Source organism: Oncorhynchus mykiss, chromosome 10, assembly GCF_013265735.2.
Source record: "Oncorhynchus mykiss isolate Arlee chromosome 10, USDA_OmykA_1.1, whole genome shotgun sequence".
NCBI classification, from domain to species: Eukaryota; Metazoa; Chordata; class Actinopteri; order Salmoniformes; family Salmonidae; genus Oncorhynchus; species Oncorhynchus mykiss.
In genome coordinates this window covers 53,453,775-53,480,138 of record NC_048574.1, presented here as the reverse complement: position 1 = coordinate 53,480,138, position 26,364 = coordinate 53,453,775, and the positions used below count along the sequence as shown (strand labels likewise).

The window sequence follows — 26,364 nt, the reverse complement described above, 5'->3', positions numbered from 1 at the left end:
GTGTTATTGACTTGTTAATTGTTTACTCCATGTGTAACTCTGTGTTGTCTGTTCACACTGCTATGCCTTATCTTGGCCAGGTCGCAGTTGCAAATGAGAACTTGTTCTCAACTAGCCTACCTGGTTAAATAAAGGTGAAATAAAAAAAATAAAAAATAAAAAAAAAAAAAAAAGGTTCACCTTCCAACAGGACAACCCTAAGCACACAGTCAAGACAATGCAGGAGTGACTTCGGGACAAGTCTCTGAATGTCCTTGAGTGGCCCAGCCAGAGCCCGGACTTGAACGCAACCTAACTTCTCTGGAGACCAGAAATTAACTGTGCAGATACGCTCTCCATCCAACCAGACATAGCTTGAGAGGATCTGAAATGAGGAATGGGAGAAACTTCCCAAAGACAGGTGTGCCAAGATTGTAGCGTCATACCCAAGAAGGCTCGAGGCTGTAATTGCTGCCAAAGGTGCTTCAACAAAGTACTGAGTAAAAGGGTCTGAATACATATGTAAATGTGATATTTCTAAATGTTTTGTCTAAACCTGTTTTTGCTTGGTCATTATGGGCTATTGTGTGTAGATTGATGACTTAAAATATATATTTCAGAATTAGGCTAACATAACAAAATGTAGAAGTCAAGGGGTCTGAATACTTTCCAAATGCACCGTATGCAGCGTTTACTGTGAATTTGGTCTCCGAACACAGGAACATTGTGCTTTTTGGCTTCACAACAAGCACCCATTCACTGAGGTAAAAGGTATGAGACTTCAAGAGTTTAATCATGTCAACTTGGCAGTAGAAGACTAGCCAAAAAGTTTATTTTAATCCCAAAACAATTATGACAGTCACAGCACAGATACCAGTAGCAGAACCTCTTGAGAGGTCTATGGAAAGTTTATTTAGTTTGACTAATTCCCATGAAGAATGGAGGAATTAAACAGACAACTCTTGATAGTAAAAATGGGGTAAATAACTTTTTTCATCATCAGTTGAACATAACGAAGTATACCATATTACAGCAGCTAGGATTCAATTGAATCCTACAGATGAAGAACCACAAAAAGGTCAATATGCATTATGAAATGTAGATAACATATCATTATATCATTAAAAATTAATTAAACAAAAACATTGATGTAATAATTGGCAAGTATCTTCTAAACTATGCTGATGTGGTATACAAAAACATTTATTCTAAAATGGAAATAGGCCTATGGTTCTTCGCTGTGAGGATTCAATTTGGCAACATGAATTGTAGCTTCCAACTATCTTCTCTCGTGAATTTTGGACACCACAAAATCCCAAACGGTACTAACCGTGACATCAAAGCAGACAGAGGGTGCTCAAAACCTGCTAATTTACAAATCAAAACACCATAAAAATCAAACTTATATATATATATATATTTTTAAAAAAAATGTCAGTGACAGCATCCATAGCGCTTCCAAAATCTCAGAATCTTCATTTCTGGTCATCTAAGGAACTTAACCAGAAATCCATTTCCTCCACTCAGGCACACGATCCAACTAAAAGACAGCCAAGTCACCTTGGAACGTAGATCCGGGTATCCAGCCCAAAGGACCGCTTCGGCACCACAGTGAGCATTGTATGTTAAGAGAATAAAATGTAAGATGCGGTTTGTGCACGTTTCCAGAGGGGGCTGGTTTGAGGTTGGAGTGATGTGATGGGGTCTTATGAGGTCTGGCACTGGACCCCGCCAGCAGACGGGTTGTCATCCTCTTCCATGTAATGGTATTGGCTGCGTCTTACTCTGGCCGGGTCGCAGTCCTCCAGGTCGGTGTATATGTAGAGGTCGTCGTCCATGCTCTCAGGCTGCTCCGCTTCCCTCTTGGCAGGAAGGTAGTGCTCTAGCTCCTTCAGCTTGTGCTTGGGGAGGAAGTTGGCCTCGGGGAATACCACCTTAGGCAAAAAGAAAATGGGTTTAATTTCTACGTCGTAACTTTTTCTTTAAAAAATTTAATGAAATTAAGAACCAACTGAAACAGTAGAGCAACCACGTTGAGTTACACAGTGCAGACTTGTGTCAATTACATAATCACAATAAAAGTTATACTACAAAATGGCCACAAGGTTTAATAAAACAGCAGTAGTCTGCAGCAGTAGTTAGTCAAGCAATTTAATACATTTTAACTGAGGGAATGAATGACACCATTTACTTCTTAATTTTTTTTTTTTAGCTTATGGCACCTGGTATTCCCAGATGGTCTCCCATCCCAATACTAACCAGACCCTGTTTTCTCCCTGAATTAGGTCCCTTGGCTATCTCTGCAACTCCTCAATGTGATTGGGAGAAGTGAAGGTCGAGTCATGCGTCCTCCAAAATATGTCCCCCCTGGCCGCCTACTTATCACACTGTTTGCTTGACCCAAATGTCAGCCACACCAATGTGTCGGAGGAAACACCGTTTGACTGCCCGGAGTCAGCTTGCAAGCGCAAGGAGTAGGACACGATGAGCCAAGGCAAGCCCCACCGTCCAAATCCTCCCCCGGACGGCGCCGGGCCAATTGTGCGCAGTCCTGTGGGGGGGTCGCGGGCGAATTAGGACACCATTTCCCAATATATTCACACGGCACAAAAATATGAACGCAACAATTTCAAAGATTTTACTGAGTTACATTTCATAAGGAAATCAGTCCATAGAAATATAGAATTTCACATGACTGAAAATACAAATAACTTTACTTGTATTTTTTAAAGTAGGGGCGTGGATCAGAAAACCAGTCAGTATCTGGTGTGACCACCACTTGCCGCATGACATCTCCGCATACAGTTGATCAGGCTGTGGAATGTAGTCCCACTCCTCTTCAATGGCTGTGTGAAGTTGGTGGATGTTGGCAGGAACTGGAACGCGCTGTCGTAAACGTTGATCCGGAGCATTCAAATATGCTCAATGTGTGACTTGTCCGGTGAGTATGCAGGCCATGGAAGAACGGACATTTTCAGCTTTCAGGAATTGTGTACAAATTCTTGCAACATGGGGCAATGCATTATCATGCTGAAACATGAGGTGATTGCGGCAAATTAATGGCAGGACAATGGGCCTCAGGATCTCACAGTATCTCTGTGCATTCAAATTCAAATCAAATTTTATTTGTCACATACACATGGTTAGCAGATGTTAATGCGAGTGTAGCGAAATGCTTGTGCTTCTAGTTCCGACAATGCAGTAATAACCAACAAGTAATCTAGCTAACAATTCCAAAACTACTACCTTATAGACACAAGTGTAAGGGGATAAAGAATATGCACATAAAGATATATGAATGAGTGATGGTACAGAGCGGCATAGGCAAGATGCAGTAGATGGTATTGAGTACAGTATATACATATGAGATGAGTATGTAAACAAAGTGGCATAGTTAAAGTGGCTAGTGATACATGTATTACATAAAGATGCAGTAGATGATAGAGTACAGTATATACACATATGAGATGAATAATGTAGGGTATGTAAACATTATATTAGGTAGCATTGTTTAAAGTGGCTAGTGATATATTTTACATCATTTCCCATCAATTCCCATTATTAAAGTGGCTGGAGTTGAGTCAGTGTGTTGGCAGCAGCCACTCAATGTTAGTGGTGGCTGTTTAACAGTCTAATGGCCTTGAGATAGAAGCTGTTTTTCAGTCTCTCGGTCCCTGCTTTGATGCACCTGTACTGACCTCGCCTTCTGGATGATAGCGGGGTGAACAGGCAGTGGCTCAGGTGGTTGTTGTCCTTGATGATCTTTATGGCCTTCCTGTGACATTGGGTGGTGTAGGTGTCCTGGAGGGCAGGTAGTTTGACCCCGGTGATGCGTTGTGCAGACCTCACTACCCTCTGGAGAGCCTTACGGTTGTGGGCGGAGCAGTTGCCGTACCAGGCGGTGATACAGCCCGACAGGATGCTCTCGATTGTGCATCTGTAGAAGTTTGTGAGTGCTTTTGGTGACAAGCCGAATTTCTTCAGCCTCCTGAGCGCCTTCTTCACGATGCTGTCTGTGTGGGTGGACCAATTCAGTGTGTCTGATGTGTACGCCGATGGAACTTAAAACTTACTACCCTCTCCACTACTGTTCCATCGATGTGGATAGGGGGGTGTTCCCTCTGCTGTTTCCTGAAGTCCACAATCATCTCCTTAGTTTTGTTGACGTTGAGTGTGAGGTTATTTTCCTGACACCACACTCCGAGGGCCCTCACCTCCTCCCTGTAGGCAGTCTCGTCGTTGTTGGTAATCAAGCCTACCACTGTTGTGTCGTCCGCAAACTTGATGATTGAGTTGGAGGCGTGCGTGGCCACGCAGTCGTGGGTGAACAGGGAGTACAGGAGAGGGCTCAAAACGCACCCTTGTGGGGCCCCAGTGCTGAGGATCAGCGGGGTGGAGATGCTGTTACCTACCCTCACCACCTGGGAGCGGCCCGTCAGGAAGTCCAGTACCCAGTTGCAGGGGGGGGGGGGTCGAGACCCGGGGTCTCGAGCTTGATGACGAGCTTGGAGGGCACTATGTTGTTAAATGCCGAGCTGTAGTCGATGAACAGCATTCTCACATAGGTATTCCTCTTATCCAGATGGGTTAGGGCAGTGTGGTTGAGATTGCATCGTCTGTGGACCTATTTGGGCGGTAAGCAAATTGGAGTGGGTCTAGGGTGTCAGGTAGGGTGGAGGTGATATGGTCCTTGACTAGTCTCTCAAAGCACTTCATGATGACGGAAGTGAGTGCTACTGGGCGGTAGTCGTTTAGCTCTGTTACCTTAGCTTTCTTGGGAACAGGAACAATGGTGGCCCTCTTGAAGCATGTGGGAACAGCAGACTGGTATAGGGATTGATTGAATATGTCCGTAAACACACCAGCCAGTGCTCTGAGGGCGCAGCTGGGGATGCCGTCTGGGCCTGCAGCCTTGCGAGGGTTAACACGTTTAAATGTTTTCCTCACGTCGGCTGCAGTGAAGGAGAGTCCACATGTTTTGGTTGCAGGCCGTGTCAGTGGCACTGTATTGTCCTCAAAGCGGGCAAAAAAGTTATTTAGTCTGCCTGGGAGCAAGACATCCTGGTCCGTGACGGGGCTGGTTTTCTTTTTGTAATCCGTGATTGACTGTAGACCCTGCCACATACCTCTTGTATCTGAGCCGTTGAATTGAGATTCTACTTTGTCTCTATACTGACGCTTAGCTTGTTTGATTGCCTTGCGGAGGGAATAGTTACACTGTTTGTATTCGGTCATGTTTCCGGTCACCTTGCCCTGATTAAAAGCAGTGGTTTGCGCTTTCAGTTTCACGCGAATGCTGCCATCAATCCACGGTTTCTGGTTTGGGAATGTTTTAATCGTTGCTATGGGAACGACATCTTCAACGCACGTTCTAATGAACTCGCTCACCGAATCAGCGTATTCGTCAATGTTGTTGATTGACGCAATACGAAACATATCCCAGTCCACGTGATGGAAGCAGTCTTGGAGTGTGGAATCAGATTGGTCGGACCAGCGTTGAACAGACCTCAGAAACTAAAACAAGAAGCTCCCGCGCTGTCTGTAGGCAGGGATCAACAAAATGGAGTCGTGGTCAGCTTTTCCGAAAGGAGAGCGGGGCAGGGCCTTATATGCGTCGCGGAAGTTAGAATAGCAATGATCCAAGGTTTTTCCAGCCCTGGTTGCGCAATCGATATGCTGATACAATTTAGGGAGTCTTGTTTTCAGATTAGCCTTGTTAAAATCCCATAGCTACAATGAATGCAGCCTCTGGATAAATGGATTCCAGTTTGCAAAGAGTCAAATAAAGTTTGTTCAGAGCCATCGATGTGTCTGCTTTGGGGGTGGAATATATACGGCCGTGATTATAATCGAAGAGAATTCCCTTCGTAGATAATGCGGTCGACATTTGATTGTGAGGAATTCTAAAAATCAGGTGAACAGAAGGACTTGAGTTCCTGTATGTTGTGGCCACACCACGTCTCGTTCACCATAAAGCATACGCCCCCGCCCCTCTTCTTACCAGAAAGATGTTTGTTTGTCGGCGCGATGCGTGGAGAAACCAGCTGGCTGCACCGACTCCGATAGCGTCTCTCCAGTGAGCCATGTTTCCGTGAAGCAAAGAATATTACAGAAGAAGAAGAATGCTAGGGAGTGGTGCACGATGTGCCCGTCTCCAGAGTCTGACCAGAAGACCGCTTCGTTTCCCCCTTTTACAAAGTCGTTTTTTGGGTCGCCGGCTGGGATCCATTCCGTTGTCCTGGGTGAAAGGCAGAACACAGGATCCGCTTCGCGAAAGTCATTCTTGGTCGTACTGATGGTGAGTTGACGCTGCTCTTATATTCAGTAGTTCTTCGACTGTATGTAATGAAACCTAAGATGACCTGGGGTACCAATGTAAGAAATAACACGTAAAAAAAAACAAAAAACTGCATACTTTCCTAGGAACGCGAAGCGAGGCGGCCATCTTTGTCGGCGCCGGAATTGTGAACGATAAAATGCAATTGTGTTCGTTGTACGTAGCTTACGACTTCACATCCCATAACCCTACTGCCACCACAAACCCCTTGCCCACACAACACATACACACTATCTGCCATCTGCCCGGAACAGTTGAAACCAGGTTTCATCTGTGAAGAGCACATATCTCCAGCGTGCCAGTGGTGATTGAAGGTGAACATTTGCCCACTGAAGTCAGTTACGACGTCGAACTGCAGTCAGGTCAAGACCCCGGTGAGAACGACAAGCATGCAAATGAGCTTCCCCGAGATGGTTTCTGACAGTGTGTGCAGAAATTCTTCAGTTGTGCAAACCCAGTTTCATCAGCTGTCCGGGTGGCTGTTATCAGACGATCCCGCATGTGAAGAAGCCAGATGAGGTGGTCCTGGGCTGGCGTGGTTACACCTGGTCTGCGGTTGTTAGGCCAGTCAGAAGTACTGCCACACTCTACGATGACGTTGGGGGTGGCTTATGGAGAGAAAATAACTTTCAATTCTCTGGCAACAGCTTTGGTGGACATCCCTGCAGTCACCATGCCAATCTGTGGCATTGTGTTGTGACAAAACTGCATATTTTAGTGGCCATATTGTCCCCAGCACAAGGTGCACCTGTGTAATGATCAGGCTTCTTGATATGTCACACCTGTCAGGATGGATGGATGGATGATCATGGCAAACGAGAAATGCTCACTAACAGGAATGTGAACACATTTGTGCACATGTGAGAATCAAGCTTTTTGTGCATTAGGAACATTTCTGGGAACTTTTATTTCAGCTCATGAAACATGGGACCAACACTTTATATGTTGTGTTTATATTTTTGTTCAGAATAAATACAAAGATAGATATTGAACTACAGTATCAAGTCCTGAATGGTGGAACACATTGAAAGATGTGTTTCACAGAACATACCGAAAAGAGGATAATGAGGCGTCCCTTTTCAAACGGCCGGCGGTGCATGGGCATCCCCTCATTCATGACACACTTCTTGTCACCAGGTTTGATCAATTCCCCTGCGAAGGTAAAAAAATATTAAGAGATTTTAAACAAAAAACAGTCAGACAGACAAGATTAATATGAGATGAAAGGCGAGTTCCTAGCCAGACGTTCACAGCGATGGGGGCAGACATTTTGATCAAGAGAGACCTTTACATATTTTCTACATTCTAACACTAAATATACAAATGTGTATTTATTTTATTCTAGGCAAGTCAGTTAAGAACAAAATCTTATTTACAATGACGGCCTACAGTGACCAAATCCAGACGATGCTGAGCCAATTGCGCGCCGCCCTATAGAACTCCCCATCACGGCCGGTGGTGATACAGCCTGGATTCGAACCAGGGTGTCTTTAGGTGACGCCTCTAGCAGAGATGGTGCCTTAGACTGCTGCGCCACTCAGGCGCCCCATTTTACAGTTATAAGGAAGGAGAAATTTCATAGTTAGGCATTTTATAAATTGATTACACTATATTTAGAAACAAGTCATTTCAAGCCTCATTTCAGAGTTGTCAAAACTACGTCAAAATATTTCATATTTTCAAACTTTTATAATTTTGTTCTCTTTTGGGGCAGCAGGTAACCTAGTGGTTAGAGCGTTGGACTAGTAACTGAAAGGTTTCAAGATCGAATCCCTGAGATAACAAGGTAAAAATCTGTCCTTCTGTCCCTGAACAAGGCAGTTAACCTACTGTTCCTAGGCAGTCATTGAAAATAAGAATGTGTTCTTAACTGACTTGCCTAGTTAAAAGGTAAAATAAAAAAGTAACTACACCTCAGCAATTTATAGCAATATTTTTTGAGTATGCAGCATTACTAGTTATTGTTTATGTCCCTCGTGATAAAAAAAATGATAAAAAAAACACTTTTGCTTATATTCATGAAGAGGATGCGCGATCGACAAAATATGCTTTTCAACCATAGCAAAACAAGCATTTGTGTAACAGTATTGATAGCTAGCGTAGCATTTAGCGTAGCATTGAGCGGGCAACATTTTCACAAAAAACAAGAAAAGCATTCAAATAAAATCATTTACCTTTGAAGAACTTCGGATGTTTTCAATAAGGAGACTCTCAGATAGCAAATGTTCAGTTTTTCCAAAAAGATTCTTTGTGTATTAGAAATCGCTCCGTTTTGTACATCACGTTTGGCTACCAAAAATTCAGTCATCAAAACGCCGAACTTTTTTCCAAATTAACTCCATAATATCAACTGAAACATGGAAAACGTTGTTTAGAATCAATCCTCAAGGTGTTTTTCACATATCTCTTCGATGATATAACATTCGTGGAAGTCTGGTTTCTCCTCTATCAAATGGAAAAATAGTTGCACCTGGCGTTTGCGCACCAATTTCGACGCAGGACACCAGGCGGGACACCTGGTAAATGTAGTCTCTTATGGTCAATCTTCCAATGATATGCCTACAAATACGTCACAATGCTGCCGACACCTTGGGGAAACGGCAGAAAGTGTAAGCTCATTCCTGTCGCATTCACAGCCATATAAGGAGACAATGGAAAACAGCGCCTCAGAAATTTTGCTCATTTCCTGTTTGAAGTTTTATCTTGGTTTCGCCTGTAGCCTCAGTTCTGGGGCACTCAGACAATATCTTTGCAGATTTGGAAACGTCAGTGTTTTCTTTCCAAAGCTGTCAATTATATGCATAGTCGAGCATCTAGTCGAGCATCTATTCGTGACAAAATATTGCGCTTAAAACAGGAACGTTTTTCATCCAAAAATGAAATACTGCCCCCAGAGGTTCAAGAGGTTAAACCTGATCGAACTTGTTCGGCATCAACTGAAAACATTTTCCCATAACTCTGCCAAGCTGACAGGCAAAGGCCATCAAGATGTTTGGCTAGAGAAATTGACGATATGATGAATATATTTGTCTCAGCAAGGTTTTACCTGTGGTCGTGGAGCTGGGTGGAAGTGCGACTAAAATGTAGTTAATATAAACATCCGCATTTGATATAGAGGTCGACCGATTAATCGGAATGGCCGATTAATTAGGGCCGATTTCAAGTTATAACAATCGGAAATCGGTATTTTTGGGCGCCGATTTCCGATTATTTTTTATATACCTTTTATTTAACTAGGCAAGTCAGTTAAGAACACATTCTTATTTTCAATGACTGCCTAGGAACTGTGGGTGAACTGCCTTGTTCAGGGGCAGAATGACAGATTTTCACCTTGTCAGCTCGGGGGTTGCTAGTCCAACGCTCTAACCATTGCACTCCACGAGCAGCCTGCCTGTTACGCGAACGCAGTAGAAGCCAAGGTAAATTGCTAGCTAGCATTAAACTTCTCATAAAAAAACAAATCAATCATAATTACTAGTTATAACTACTAATCCAGTTTAGCAGGCAATATTAACCAGGTGAAATTGTGTCATTTCTCTTGTGTTCATTGCACGCAGAATCAGGGTATATGCAACAGTTTGGGCTGCCTGGCTCATTGCGAACTAATTTGCCAGAATTTTACGTAATTATGACATAACATTGAAGGTTGTGCAAATATAACAAGAATATTTAGACTTAGGGATGCCACCAGTTAGATAAAATACCGAACGGTTCCGTATTTCACTGAAATAAACGTTTTGTTTTCGAAATGATAGTTTCCAGATTCTATCATATTAATGACCAAAGGCTCGTATTTGTGTGTTATGTTATAATCAAGTCTGATTTTATAGAGCAGTCTGAGCAGCAGCAGGCCCGTAATAATTCATTCAAACAGCACTTTCGTGCGTTTTGCCAGCAGCTCGTCACAAGCACAGCGCTGTTTATGACTTCAAGCCTATCAGCCTAATGGCTGGTGTAACCAATGTGAAATGGCTAGCTAGTTAGCTGGGTGTGCGCTAATACGGTTTCAAACGTCACTCGCTTTTAGATTTGGAGTAGTTATTCGTAGCGATGGGTAACGATGCTTCGAGTGTGGCTGTTGTCGATGTGTTCCTGGTTCGAGCCCAGGTAGGGGTGAGGCGGGGGACGGAAGCTATACTGTTACACTGGCAATGCTATAGTGCCTATAAGAACATCCAATAGTCAAAGGTATATGAAATACTAATAGTAGAGAGAGAAATAGTCCTATAAATACTATATTAACTACAACCTAAGACCTCTAAAACCTCTTAAGTCTCATGTTAAAAGGAACCACCAACTTTCATATGTTCTCATGTTCTGAGCAAGGAACTTAAATGTTAGCTTTTTTACATGGCACATATGACTTTCTTCTCCAACACTTTGTTTTTGCATTATTTAAACCAAATTGAACATGTGATTATTTATTTGAGGCTAAATTGATTTTATTGATGTTTTATATTAAGTTAGTGTTAATTCAGTATTGTTGTAATTGTCATTATTACAAAAAAAAAAAAAAAGTCTGATTAATCGGTATCGGCTATTTTGGTCCAATAAATCATAATCGGTCGACATGAGTCTTCAATATTCCCAGGTAAGAAGTTTTAGGGTGTAGTTATTATAGGACTATTTATCTCTATACCATTTGTATTTCATATACCTTTGACTATTGGATGTTCTAATAGGTACTTTAGTATTGCCAGCCTAATCTCGGGAGTTGATAGGCTTGAAGTCAAACAGCACAATGCTTGAAGCACAGCGAAGAGCTGCTGGCAAATGCACGAAAGTGCTGTTTGAATGAATGCTTATGAGCCTGCTGCTGTCTACCACCGCTCAGACTGCTCTATCAAATCATAGACTTAATTGTAATATAATAACACAGAAATGAGCCTTAGATCATTAATAAGGTAAATCCAGAAACTATCATTTCAAAAACAAAACTTTTATTCTTTCAGTGAAATACGGAACCGTTCCATATTTTATCTAACGGGTGGCATCCATAAGTCTAAATATTGCTGTTACATTGCACAACCTTCAATGTTATGTCATAATTATGAAAAATGGTCAAATTAATTACGGTCTTTGTTAGGAAGAAATGGTTCACACAGTTCGCAACGAGCCAGGCGGCGTAAACTGCTGACTATGCCCCGACTTTGCTTGCACAGAATGCAAGAAAAGTGACAATATCCCTAGTTAAAAGAAATGTTTCCAGGAAATATTAACTAAATATGCAAGTTTAAAATCATATACTTGTGATTTGATTTTAAGAAAGGCATTGATGTTTATGCTTAGGTACGCATTGGTACAACGACAGCGCTTTTTTCACGAATGTGCTTGTTAAATCACCAGTTTGGTGAAGTAGGCTGTGATTCAATGACAAATTAACAGGCGCTGTACAAAGTGATGGTTGGCAGTACAGTACTGGGCTATTTAGCTAAAGAATCCCTGTGTTGTGCGGACGGGAGACCGGTTGTAATTGTAAGTAGGCCTATTATTTTATTTTTTTACTACTATTTTATATAGGTTTAGGCTTCGAAGAAAGACTCCAATTAAGCCCTCTTGTTTGTAAAGTCAAATTAAAATGAACATTGTTGAAATGAATTGCTTGTCTGGTGTAGGTTCTCGCCATCTGTTGGTGTGTAACACTTGCATAACAAGTTAGTTGTATTTTTAGCACCAGTCACTGTTCACCTAATATTGATTGCACTGCAGTTGTCGCCAGTTTAAATTGAACCTTTATTTAACTAGGCAAGTCAGGTAAGAACAAATTCTTATTTACAATGAAGGCTTACCCCGGCAAACCCAGATGACTATGGGCCAATTGTGCGCCGCCCTGAATTCGAACCAAGGACTGTAGTAAAGCCTCTTGCACCAAGATGCAGTGCCTTAGAGAGCCAAGAACAACACACAGGTACAGTGCCTTGCGAAAGTATTCGGCCCCCTTGAACTTTGCGACCTTTTGCCACATTTCAGGCTTCAAACAAAGATATAAAACTGTATTTTTTTGTGAAGAATCAACAACAAGTGGGACACAATCATGAAGTGGAACGACATTTATTGGATATTTCAAACTTTTTGAACAAATCAAAAACTGAAAAATTGGGGGTGCAAAATTATTCAGCCCCTTTACTTTCAGTGCAGCAAACTCTCTCCAGAAGTTCAGTGAGGATCTCTGAATGATCCAATGTTGACCTAAATGACTAATGATGATAAATACAATCCACCTGTGTGTAATCAAGTCTCCGTATAAATGCACCTGCACTGTGATAGTCTCAGAGGTCCGTCAAAAGCGCAGAGAGCATCATGAAGAACAAGGAACAGACCAGGCAGGTCCGAGATACTGTTGTGAAGAAGTTTAAAGCCGGATTTGGATACAAAAATATTTCCCAAGCTTTTAACATCCCAAGGAGCACTGTGCAAGCGATAATATTGAAATGGAAGGAGTATCAGACCACTGCAAATCTACCAAGACCTGGCCGTCCCTCTAAACTTTCAGCTCATACAAGGAGAAGACTGATCAGAGATGCAGCCAAGAGGCCCATGATCACTCTGGATGAACTGCAGAGATCTACAGCTGAGGTGGGAGACTCTGTCCATAGGACAACAATCAGTTGTATATTGCACAAATCTGGCCTTTATGGAAGAGTGGCAAGAAGAAAGCCATTTCTTAAAGATATCCATAAAAAGTGTAGTTTAAAGTTTGCCACAAGCCACCTGGGAGACACACCAAACATGTGGAAGAAGGTGCTCTGGTCAGATGAAACCAAAATTGAACTTTTTGGCAACAATGCAAAACGTTATGTTTGGCGTAAAAGCAACACAGCTGAACACACCATCCCCACTGTCAAACATGGTGGTGGCAGCATCATGGTTTGGGCCTGCTTTTCTTCAGCAGGGACAGGGAAGATGGTTAAAATTGATGGGAAGATGGATGGAGCCAAATACAGGACCATTCTGGAAGAAAACCTGATGGAGTCTGCAAAAGACCTGAGACTGGGACGGAGATTTGTCTTCCAACAAGACAATGATCCAAAACATAAAGCAAAATCTACAATGGAATGGTTCAAAAATAAACATATCCAGGTGTTAGAATGGCCAAGTCAAAGTCCAGACCTGAATCCAATCGAGAATCTGTGGAAAGAACTGAAAACTGCTGTTCACAAATGCTCTCCATCCAACCTCACTGAGCTCGAGCTGTTTTGCAAGGAGGAATGGGAAAAAATGTCAGTCTCTCGATGTGCAAAACTGATAGAGACATACCCCAAGCGACTTACAGCTGTAATCGCAGCAAAAGGTGGCGCTACAAAGTATTAACTTAAGGGGGGCTGAATAATTTTGCACGCCCAATTTTTCAGTTTTTGATTTGTTAAAAAAAGTTTGAAATATCCAATAAATGTCGTTCCACTTCATGATTGTGTCCCACTTGTTGTTGATTCTTCACAAAAAAATACAGTTTTATATCTTTGTTTGAAGCCTGAAATGTGGCAAAAGGTCGCAAAGTTCAAGGGGGCCGAATACTTTCGCAAGGCACTGTACCTGTGTGTTGTTCTTGGCTCTCTAAGGCACTGCATCTTGGTGCAAGAGGCTTTACTACAGTCCTTGGTTCGAATTCAGGGATCGCTTGTGGGCGTGCTGGCAGGATGTACTGTTTTTTTATCCTGTATATATGAATGACAAAATCAGCCTTCACTTAAATCATGTTTCTAGTCTATTGCATAGTTACAACGTGTAATCATTGATGTCCCAAGAGCGGTGTATAATTGTAATACATACATGCATGCAGACACAGCATCATTCATAGAATGGCTTTTGATACACCTGGTTTTGGATAATACTGAGAAAAATAACTTGCCAAATAACGATTTTCATGAATTAACTTTGACAAAAAAAAACATGTACAATTGTCTACATTAACTAACATTTCCTCTCAATTGTAAATTTTTTTGCTTGACCTGTTATGACATTCTAATTACTTAAATTAGCTTCCGCTGTATTGTTTTGTCAGCCATCTTTGCTGAAGAAAGTCACCAGGAACTGGTGGCTCGCGTCAAATTCGTCATTGGAACCACTTGATATGATTGGTCCTATAAAAACCTTGGGACCATAATGAGTGCACTAACTCCTCCTTGGTGGTCTGGAGCAATGAAGCCGTGATGCTGGGTACCTACTGCGGTGTAAGCTCGTAATTTGTGAAGGAGGAACCACTGTACTGTCAAGTGAGCAGGTTGTTAGCTAGCTAGGCAACATTAATGTTTTTTTTGTTATCAAACCAATAATTAACGACCCGGGATTAGTTTAAAATGGCCCACAACATGGTTGTGAACTCATATCAAATGCGCGCAAAATGCAGGAAGAAAAAAAAAAAGTAGCGTTGGTAATATGGGTCATATCTTTAACCATTTGAGCCAGAGACACGCCGTTTTCTTGGCTGTAATGCTGCAAAAATGCCTGTCATTAAGTTGCGCATTTCCGGTCACTCAGAGGCTGCATGACCGCAAACTTGCACGTGCAAAGTCTACTTAGACTAGCCTGTGCTCTTGGTTATACCAGGCAATAAAATGCTCCAATGTACCAAATGTAACAGAAGAGTCAGGGTCTGTGTACCCGCTCGCTATCACCACTAACCTATATTTTTAAAACTGATGGAGGAATAGATTCACAGAAAGAGTGGACAGAGAGAAGTAGGTGATGGCTGGCTGATCACAGCTGCCACACGAGAGATGCGCATGAAAGTGAAGTGGACATTGAACATACAAGAGCCTAGTTGCTGTTGCTTAAATTTTTATGACAGGCGCCAGCAGGTTCTTTAGATTGGTAGGACCGACAAATTTGGTAGCATCATATGAAACGGTACTATGGTATAAGTATCATGACATTTAGATACCGTTACGATGGTACCAGTATACCGTGCAACACCACAATAATTGCACAATGTTGTACAAGGTTTCTGTTAAGTGAAATAATCTAGGAAGTGTACCTGGGTGGCAGGTGATGAGGAGGCTTCGGTTGTCCAGAGTTTGACAAGGCTTCTGGAAACCACACAGGGCCTCCACCAGCTGCAGCTCCATAGTCATGATCAGATTGTCCCCTTGCCTGTAGAATAGAGCACAGTCAATACCAACCGGACTGCAATCAATTGCATTTCAATTCAGGAAGTGAAAATCAAGAACTGAGAAGTGACTGGCTCTCAAATGGGGATTTTTTTGTTGCTGAAAATTCATTCAGTTCTTGAAATTGGCCAAATTTTCATTTTGCTACAAGCCTAGATATAGACCTTTTTCCAGTACACGACACACTGATGTCACACAGTAACATACAACTTTTATTACCTTTTTGGGTTCTCATATGTTTACAATGATATTTTCATTATTGCGTGAACAGTTGCTAAGATTATATTTGGTTTTGATTTTTGCTAAATAACAGTTTTTAGCTAGAATGCGAACGCTCATTGATATAGGCTGTAGCAAAAACTAGCCAAAGAGCCATTTTACTGGTTGAAATGTTTACTTATAATGCTGTTGATTTGCATTAAGCAGGACATTCATACGAGCCTTAAAACCCAATTAAAATCCAAAAGTAGTGTGAAAAGCACTCATAAGCAACATGTAAAGAGCCTTTTTTTTGCTGGCCTTATATAACAACTCCCACCAACTTCCGTGCGTCGCCCTCAAAAGCAATGTTTGCAAACACAGAAAGGAGTCTATAGGCTAGTACAGAATACAGACCAATACAATACTGAAGAATATAAAAGGTCTCATGTGGAACTGCCAAATATGTGCACAAACACATTTGTTGGTCCAATCAGACAATGTGATATAGACATAGTGTAGAGAGGTAGGTAGTGAATAAGAACTGGCATGAGAGGTTTAATCTTTTACCTGGTGAAGACGGGATGGACTCTCTGATCCAGGACAATGATGATGTCACCAGGCTCTAGTCCTGGCTCCTGATCTCCCTCCCCGTGGAAAACTAGCTTCTGCCCATCCTTCATACCTGCAACAATTTAGGATTAATTTAACTCAACTGGCCCGTATTTAACTGCATTAAGAAAAGACTGATCAGAATTCTGGTAATGGCGTTCACACGCAACCATGCCATGGGGAACATTTAGGGCACATTCACATATCCCTAGATGATTTGGATCCTAGAGCGTTTGGTAACCAGATCCATGCTATCCTGGTCCAGAGATGTGATCCATTAGTACTAGTCGCATTAAATTTAGTTACAGAAATTATATCCAGTTCAGTTCATTTCCATTCTTGTCAAAGCATTTGTAGAATTCAAGAAACACTCCAGGGTACCAAATTCATAAACTCATCAAAAAAAAAAGAAGTCCCTTTTTCAGGACCAAAGATAAATTCATAAAAATCCAAATAACCTCAGATCTTCATTGTAAACGGTTTAAACACTGTTTCCCATGCTTGTTCAATGAACCATAAACAATGAACTGTGGAACGGTCGTTAAGACACTAACAGCTTATAGATGGTAGGCAATTAAGGTCACAGTTATGAAAACTTAGGACACTAAAGAGGCCTTTCTACCGACTCTGAAAAACACCAAAAGAAAGACGCCCTGTCATCTGCGTGAACGTGCCTTAAGCATGTTGCAAGGAGACATGAGGACTGCAGATGTGGCCAGGGCAATAAATTGCAATGTCCGTACTGTGAGACGCCTAAAAACAGCACTACAGGGAGACAGGACAGAGAGCTGATCGTCCTTGCAGTGGCAGACCACGTGTAAGAACACCTGCACAGGATCGGTACATCCGAACATCACAACTGCGGGACCGTTACAGGATGGCAACAACAACTGCCCAAGTTTCACCAGGAACACACAATCCCTCCAGTGCTCAGACTGTCCGCAATAGGCTGAGAGAGGCTGGACTGAGGGCTTGTAGAACTGTTGTAAGGCAGGTCCTCTCCGGACAAGGACCTGCCTCACCGAACAAACCCACCGTCGCTGGACCAGACAGGACTGGCAAAAAGTGCTCTTCACTTACGAGTCGCGGTTTTGTCTCACAAGGGGTGATGGTCGGATTTGCGTTTATCGTCAAAGGAATGAGCGTTACACCGAGGCCTGTACTCTGGAGCGGGATCGATTTGGAGGTGGATGGTCCGTCATGGTCTGGGGCGGTGTGTCACAGCATCATCTGACTGAGCTGGTTGTCATTGCAGGCAATCTCAACACTGTGCGTTACAGGGAAGACATCCTCCTTCCTCATGTTGTACCCTTCTTGCAGGCTCATCCTGACATGACCCTCCAGCATGACAATACCACCAGCCATACTGCTCGTTCTGTGCGTGATTTCCTACAAGACAGGAATGTCAGTGTTCTGCCATGGCCAGGAAAGAGCCCGGATCTCAATCCCATTAAGCACAAAACAAACGTTTTTTAGTCACCCACGTCGGTATAACCAAGGAGGAGATGGCACGTGGGTACCAACTTCTATAAACCAATGAGGAGATGGGAGAGGCAGGACTTGCAGCGCGATCTGCGTCACAAATAGAACTGACTTCTATTTTATCCCTTGGCAACCAGATGCACCTAATTTATGAAAGTTGCCAATCGCAATATAAAGTCAAGAAGAGAAAGCCTAGAAGGAAGAGAGATGACGAAAAACGATTTGGTTGACCATTGTGTGTGGATTAATTGGTGGAGTAGAGGACCTTGTGCATTTCAGGTAAAATAACACTACAGTTTGCTTCAGTATAGGGATTTCACTATGGCTGTCCATTGGATAAATTCACAAAGGCTTTAGTAACTCAAGGTTACACCTAGTGATCTTGCTGAGTGAGCATTATTATTTTTTTTTAATTAAATGGGCAATTCCACCCTTTATCAATCATCTCCAGCACAATACCAGTGTCTACATGCGAAAACAGCAGCCACAACATTTTGTAGAAAATAAAGGGGTTCTTTTTCAAAACAGATTCGCGGGGAGCAAGAAAATACCCTCCTTCTGGATAGAAACTTGTTGCAGGACACAATCCTGTCTCGGAGCTCTACAGACAATTCCGTCGACCTCATGGCTTGGTTTTTGCTCTGACATGCACTGTCAACTATGGGCCTTATATAGACAGGTGTGATCCTTTCCAAATCATGTCCAATCAATTGAATTTACCCCAGGTGGACTCCAATGAAGTTGAAGAAACATCAAGGATGATCAATGGAAACAGGATGTACCTGAGCTTAAAGTCTCATAGCAAAGATTCTGAATAGTTAGGTAAATAGTATTTTTTTCCCCCAAAATATATTAAAAATAAAGACAAATCTAAAAATGTGTATCCGCTTTGTCATTATGTGGTATTGTGTGCAGATTTAGGAAAATGTTTAATTTAGTCCATCTTAGAATAAGGCTGTAACGTAACAAAAAGTCAAGGGGTCTGAACACCTTCCGAAAGCACTGCATGCATACACAGTGGACAAAACGGTCTACATTTCCGTAACAGACTGACCAGGTGAAAATTATGATCCCTTATTGATGTCAGATGCTAAATCCACTTCAAAATCAGTGTAGATGAGGGGGATGAGACAGGTTTTTCTTATGGCTGGGGGGAGGGGGGGGCAGTATTGAGTAGCTTGGATGAATAAGGTGCCCAGAGTAAAACTGCCTGCTACTCAGGCCCAGAAGCTAAGATAAGCATATTAGTAGTAGATTTGGATACAAAACACTCTGAAGTTTCTAAAACTGTTTGAATCACGTCTTTGAGTATAACAGAATTTATGTTGCAGGCGAAACCGAGGACAAACCATTCAGAATTTGTTGTTGTTGAGGTCACTCTTTCCAAATGAGTTTATTGGGAATCGAGATTTCTAAGGGACTTGATTGCAGTTCCTACCGCTTCCACTGGATGTCACCAGTCTTGTCACTTCATGTGTACTGTTTGATAGAGGCGCATGACCAGAAAGCTAGTGTCAGTTTGTTGTCTTCCTGTATTGAACACAGATCATCCCGTCTTCAATTTTATCGATTATTTACGTAAAAAAATACCTAAAGTTGTATTGCAAAAGTAGTTTGAAATGTTTTGGCAAATTTTACAGGTAACTTGAGATATTTTGTAGTCATGTTGAGCAAGTTGGAACCGGTGTTTTTCTGGATCAAACGCACCAAATAAATGGATATTTTGGATATATATGGACGGAATTAATAGAACAAAAGGACAATTTATGGGACACATTGGAGTGCCAACAGAAGAAGCTCGTCAAAGATAAGGCATGATTTACATTTTTAATTTCTGCGTTTTGTGTCGCGCATGCAAGGTTGAAATATGTTCTCTTTTGTTTACTATGGTGCTATCCTCAGATAATAGCATCGTTTGCTTTCGCCGAAAATCCTTTATGAAATCTGACATGTTGGCTGGATTCACAACACGTGCAGCTTTAAATTTGCTATCTTGCAAATTGTGATTTCATGAAAGTTTGATTTTTATAGGAATTTATTTGAATTTGGCGCTCTGCATTTTGGCAAAGTGGGACGCTACCATCCCACATATCCCAGAAAGGTAAAAAGCGCATTTGCGGGAAAAAATAAACTATCGTTGCACAACTGTACCTAACCATAAACAATGCCTTTCTTAAAATCAATACACAGAAGTATATATTTTTAAACCTGCATATTTAGCTAAAAGAAATCCAGGCAATATTAACCAGGTGAAATTGTGTCATTTCTCTTGCGTTCATTGCACGCAATCAGGGTATATGCAACAGTTTGGGCAGCCTGGCTCATTGCGAACTAATTTGCCAGAATATTACGTAATTATGACATAACATTGAAGGTTGTACAATGTAACAGGAATATTTCGACTTAGGGATGCCACCCGTTAGATAAAATACCGAACAGTTCCGTATTTCACTGAAATAAATGTTTTGTTTTCGAAATGATAGTTTCCAGATTTTACCATAATAATGACCAAATGGCTCATATTTCTGTGTGTTATGTTATAACTAAGTCTATGATTTGATAGAACAGTCTGAGCAATGGTAGGCAGCAGCAGGCTCGTAAGCATTCATTCAAACAGCACTTTCGTGCATTTGCCAGCAGCTCTTCGCAAGCACAGCGCTGTTTATGACTTCAAGCCTATCAGCCTAATGGCTGGTGTAACCGACGTGAAATGGCTAGCTAGTTAGCGGGGTGCACGCTATCAGCATTTTCAAACGTCACTCGCTCTGAGACTTGGAGTAGTTATTCCCCTTGCTCTGCATGGGTAACGCTGCTTCGAGGGTGGCTGTTGTCGATGTGTTCCTGGTTTGAGCCAAGGAATGGAAAGCTATACTGGCAATACTAAAGTGTCTATAAGAACATCCAATAGTCAAAGGTATATGAAATACAAATGGTAGAGAGAAATAGCCCTATAAATACTATTAACCACAACCTCAAACCTCATAACTTGGAATATTGAAGTCTCATGTTAAAAGGAACCACCAACTTTCATATGTTCTCATGTTCTGAGCAAGGAACTCAAACGCTAGCTTTTTTACAAGGCACATGTTGCACTTTTACTTCTCCAACACTTTGTTTTTGCATTATTTAAACCAAATTGAACATGTTTTATTATTTATTTGAGGCTAAATTACATTATATTAAGTTCAAATAAGTTAATTCAATAGTGTTGTAATTGTCATTATTACAAATAAATAAATAAAAAAAATGCAGCTTTTTTGGGTCCTCCAATAATCGGTATCGACGTTGAAAAATCATAATCGGTCGACCTCTAGATCCAACTAATCAAGATTTTGACTACATGAATCAGATGTATTAGCTGTGTAACTCTCCAGGACCAGAAGTGAAGAAAATGTAGGTTACATCACATAACAGACATCCAAAAATCTGGTTAAATGGACAAACATCTAAAACCTCCTACATCCTCAAAATGGAGAAAGAAAATCTTCACACTTTTACCTGTTAAATTGGCAGTCACTCGGCTAGCATTCCCATCCACAGGCAGCTTGGTCTGTCAGGTAACGGTGTCAACAGGGCCCAAGGCCATCCCGTGTCAACATGCTTAACCCACCCCCAACCCCCCCACGTCGCTACACAAACATAGTGAACAATTTAGGCAGAGTCTATGCTCTTGACAATTTGTACTCCACACAAATCAAAGGAGTCAAAGAACTGTTGGACGTTAGAGCAAAAAAAAAAAAATTCAGGGTAGAACATTTTAATTTATTGTATATATTAACTATAATATGTTTGTCAATTGTGAGCTGTGGAAAGACTTAAATTGATGGACAACTAATCAACCACCTCACCTTTGCCAATGTGGACCTCCAGGATCTTTTTCTGCCGCAGAATCTTCCGTCCACTGCAGGCCTTGCAGCGGTCCTTGTGGCTGATGCGCTGGCCCTGGCCCTGGCAACCCCCGCACACGGTGGACACCTGCTGCACCATGCCCGGCCCCAGCTGGTGGAGGCGCACCTGCATGCCCGTGCCGTGACAGGACATGCACATCTCCACCGCACCCTTCCTTCCCCCGCGACCTACCCCAAACCATAGCCATGTCAGTCCACATCACCCCAGTCGTTTGCAGCAGTAACTCATTACATCACTGTTAAACAGAACCCCACATGCTGCGTTTGACAGGGCGGTAAATGCTAGTCAACAGATAGCGATTCTGTGGATTAATGATGCGCTGTATAAATGTACTTGGAGTAAGAAAGAACATCTATGTATGCATTTTATAGTCAGAGCAACAAAAATGGAACCAAATAATACAGTTTGGGCATTGTACGATGATAATCTTAAAAATGTTTTACCCTAGCCGAGGCATTTACCTCTAACAGTTAATTTTTCATAATGTAATAACGTAAAATTTTTAAAAATGACATCAATCCATGCATGACCACACAGGGCTATTCAACCTGATGACTTTAGGGTTACCACACTGGTCATTTTCATCCATCCCTTTTAATAAGGGACTGATCAAGACCAATGTTAACCAACAATGTAACATGTGTAGTAACGTAGCACCTTCACATCGCTCGCAAATAACATTCTTCTGGACAGCAAGTTTCCTCGTGGCGCCATTGAAGAGGTCTTCCAAAGAGACTGTGAGCTGATGAACCACATTCTTTCCTAGGTTGAGAGCACATTGGGGCAAAGCATTAGCTTTAGAGAAGTTAAGAAGAACCACAGAAAACAAAGGCCAGAATTTGAAGTCTTCTGTGGAAAGTAATATTTGTCTCTGTACTTCATTTGGTTTTTACCTCTTCTCTCCCGGTGCAGTCGGCCACCTCCTCCAAAGAACATGTCAAAGATGTCCATGGGGGATCCAAAACCTCCGCCACCCCCTCCTTTTATTGCCTTCTCCCCTCCCCGGTCGTACACCTCTCTCTTCTGGGAGTCTGACAGCACCTCATATGCCTGAGATATCTGCTTAAACTGGGAAGAAAAAAACTGAATGAAAGGGGGATACCTAGTCAGTTGTACAACTGAAATGTGTCTTCCGCATTTAACCCAACACCTATGAATCAGAGAGGAGCGGGGGGCTGCCTTAATCGACATCCACGTCTTCGGCGGCCGGGGAACAGTGGGTTAACTGCCTTGCTCAGGTGCAGAACGACAGATTTTTACCTTGTCAGCTCTGGGATTCAATCAAGCAACCTTTCGGTTACTGGCCCAAACACGATCAATTCTCAGAGTGCAAACTACTAATAGAAATCTCAACTAGTACTCAAAAATATTAAACTTACTAGAATTTTCTGACAACTGTAAAAACAATATATGTATTTTCCATATTCATCTCTTAAAAATAACCTGGCATCAATGTGCTGGATTAGCATACACCGCTCCCGCTCTGAACTTGCCTCTGACTGGGCTTGAACCAGAGTCCTCTACCTTGCCAACACACGTGACCACCCGCTCGATAATGTGAAAAAAACTTTTGAGCTATACAATAGGAACCAATTGTATAGATCCATCTACGAAATGTCAAGCTAGCTGTGGAGTGAGCTTACTGTACCTCTTAACTCTACTACACTGGCATGAATAACTTATCTCCACTCAACCACTAGTCATAAATCAGAACCTATTCATAGGAGTTTTACGTTGTTTATAACATACACAGCTCACAAAGATAAAGGTGGTACGACAAAAATAAACTCTGACCATCATGGACGCAAAGTGGTTTCCTGAATACTTCCACTCACTTTCTCCCCCTCCGTAGGGTTCTTGTCAGGGTGGTATTTCAAGGCCAGCTTACGATAAGCCTTTTTCAGCTCATCTGGTGTGGCATTGGGCTTAACACCCAACATATCATAAAAGCCGGTTTCCTTCACCATTGTTGTTGATTACAGTCTGCAGAAGAAAAAAAATGTTCACACAAGTGTCAGTTTCTCTTCCTGTATGACATATAGTGCTGAGCGATGTGCTTTGAGGTTGGTTCAGAAATAGATTATAAAAATGTTGATTGATTTTTTTTTTGGGGGGGGGGGGCTATGCAGTCTTACAAAATCATTATCTTAGTAGTTCTTCAAAGTAAATATGGCATACTTTACGACTGCTGAACACCAACTATCAAATCTTAGATTGTGTATTTTCATGTAGATAGCACACGAAGCAACTAGGCGTTCAATGGATTATGTTCAGTGCAGTTAATGTAGAATATTGGCCTGTTGGGAAGAGTTCAGGCTTGATCTTATCTAAAAGAAACTGAGCATTGCACTCAGAAAAAAAAAAAAATCTAATAATTTAACCGAAGTTGGCCAATTAGTTAATCGCTCAGCACTAATGACATTCTATTTGCATTTGAAACCACTTTTGGTATGACAAGTTCCCCACCACTGCAACTTCATGATAGAAATATCCCAATCAGATAGCATTAGAAACAAAGTTGGTGAATAGCAACATTTATTTTCAACATGAGGGGTTAGCGCTTAACATCTGAGTTTCTGAACCCAGAAGCTCAACAGCGTGAGACTTCTGTGAGCGCATGCTTAACAGACCAGAGGGGTGTCCTACTACAAAGCAAGCTAGATCTACTCAGGGTAACTACAGAAAATCAGCTTCAGACAGCTTCACATTCCAGATCAGGCTTCTTCCATCATACAACAGTATTTATTGCTTGGCCAAATGCCACCAACTCTAGCAGGCTTGTAAATGTACATGTCTAGTCAAACGCCATGCCACAAAAATAAGAGAAATTCTCTTGCAAATTCGGCAGGCTATGGTGTGAAATAGAAGTGTCATCTTTCTTATCCTTAATTCCGATTTACGTGCACAACAAGTATCTTCCCCCCCACTCCTATCGATAAAATAATTGTTTTGTCAAAACAAAAGTATTTCTGTGCGTGAATTTTAAAATGCATTCTGTCACTAATAAATGTGCAATGTGATATTATCACTACTCTTTAACAAACATTTGCTTTCTCCATAGTTTTCAGCTGTCAGCTTCGCCCACGACGGGTTTATGTGAACTACAATCCAGACGCTGTGTTTTAGCATCAATATTCATCGCTTGGGATACGGCTTTCAAAACACATGCTCTTCTTTCATCAGCAAGAAATCATCTTTAAATAAAGAGAGATACTTACTGTAGTAGTTTTGCACAGAGCCCAATATTGGACTAAATTATGTTAGGTTTAAAGGGCTCTGGAAGCCAAAACAACCAAATAAACGTGAATCGATTCTCAATTGCGGTACGGTTATAGAAATATAAATCCCTGTACTCTCATATCAATTTCAAATGTTAAATATACAATTACTGTATACTGTTTTAACCGGGTTTAACAGTTGCAGAGGATAGTATTTTTCAGTGACACATGTGGCGTTTGTCTTCCGTTTACACACAGGTAAACGTTAGGTGTTCACTCAGACGCAGATAGCTAACATTAATTAGCACAGAACGTTAGTCTACTGTCTGTAAAGAAGCGCTGTAACATGGGCTTATGGGAACTCTATAAAATGGCGTGTATCAATTTAACATTAATGTTTTACTATTAGCGTTATTTCTCTATGAAATATAAAGTCATGGTTCCACGTTAACGTTACGGTCTTTGCCAATACTAGAAGCGCTAGCTAGCGTCGAACGTTAGCCACGTCATTAACGCTGGCTAGCTAACGTTACATTATTACTAACAAAACAAACGAGACCCATCTAGCTAATTTCCCGTATCCAACATGATAACGTTAAGTTAGCTAGCCAGCTAGGTAACTTACCTTGGTTTGGTAGCTAGCTAGGCTAACGTTAGCTGGCCAGCTATCCACGACCTAGCTAACTGATAGTAGCTTAGCTAGTAGTTTATTACTATACCAATTAGGAACAATATTTTTTTTGCAGAATGAAAACACCATTAAATTGTGGTTAGCTACCTGTTACAATAGACGGCCGTTGAGAGAAAGGACCTTGTTTAACTTATAACACCCCCGTCCTGGCGATGAACTTCCAGAACCTTCTACTACTTGCACCGCCTACTTTAATGGTGCTTTCAAGACAACTCGGAAAAAACGAGGTCAAACCATGACGTCGGTGATTTTCAGGTCGGAAAGTCGGGGGCTATAGAAAGATGCCCGAGTTTCCGACTTGGGATTCCGAGTTTGATGGACTTTCAAATATTTTTTTAGTCGGAACGCGATTTTTTTCTCCAGAGAACGCACTGAAGTCAGAGATTTCCCAATTCAGAATTCCGAGTTGTTTTGAACGTGGCATTATTGACAGTGGCATGCATTCATGGTTGCCAAGGGAAGCCGGCCTCCCCCCAAAATGACCAAGAAAAAAATATACAATTATTTATCTTTTGTCTCTCTGGGTTTCATAATTTTCCTTGCATTCACAAGAGCCCCTCTGTATGTGTAGGCCATCTATCTGATGCTGTCTGGGCCAAAATACTATGACATTGTTGCCACCCCTAGCATTGAATGTAACGGAAGCCAGCAAACATTTGGCCTTTCTTTAAAAAGAAACAGGTGTAAAATAATAGCCAATCAGTCTCGAGCTGAACTGAACGAGCTCAAATGTGAATGGTCCTGACACACCAAAAAAAGTGTCAAGGGGGAAGCCAGTTGGATTTGTCCTCACTCCTATCAAATCGCATTGAGAGCATACTTCATTGACAG

The 26,364-nt window shown here is 41.7% G+C and overlaps 1 protein-coding gene across 3 annotated transcripts; it reads right to left on the bottom strand.

Moving 5' to 3' along the window:
• Positions 1–772: 772 nt before the first annotated feature.
• LOC110534269 (dnaJ homolog subfamily A member 1) lies at positions 773–26,162 on the bottom strand. Of its 3 annotated transcripts, XR_005034178.1 has the most exons (10): positions 25,621–26,162; positions 23,460–23,607; positions 22,518–22,692; positions 22,282–22,386; positions 21,564–21,791; positions 16,192–16,306; positions 15,291–15,406; positions 7,693–7,844; positions 7,368–7,468; positions 1,886–1,913 (listed from the first exon to the last, which is right to left on the bottom strand). XR_005034178.1 is itself a non-coding variant. In XM_021619027.2 (9 exons), the coding sequence occupies exons 2-9, from the start codon at positions 23,589–23,591 to the stop codon at positions 1,686–1,688; spliced, it is 1,200 nt and encodes a 399-aa protein (XP_021474702.2). In that variant the 5' UTR covers positions 23,592–23,607; positions 25,621–26,162; the 3' UTR covers positions 773–1,685. The 3 variants fall into 3 exon arrangements, 2 of the variants coding, with proteins under 2 accessions (XP_021474702.2, XP_021474703.2); XM_021619027.2 differs by lacking the exon at positions 7,693–7,844 and having other exon boundaries at positions 773–1,913; XM_021619028.2 differs by lacking the exons at positions 7,693–7,844; positions 25,621–26,162 and adding an exon at positions 25,468–25,602 and having other exon boundaries at positions 1,558–1,913.
• Between the last annotated feature and the right edge of the window lie 202 nt (positions 26,163–26,364).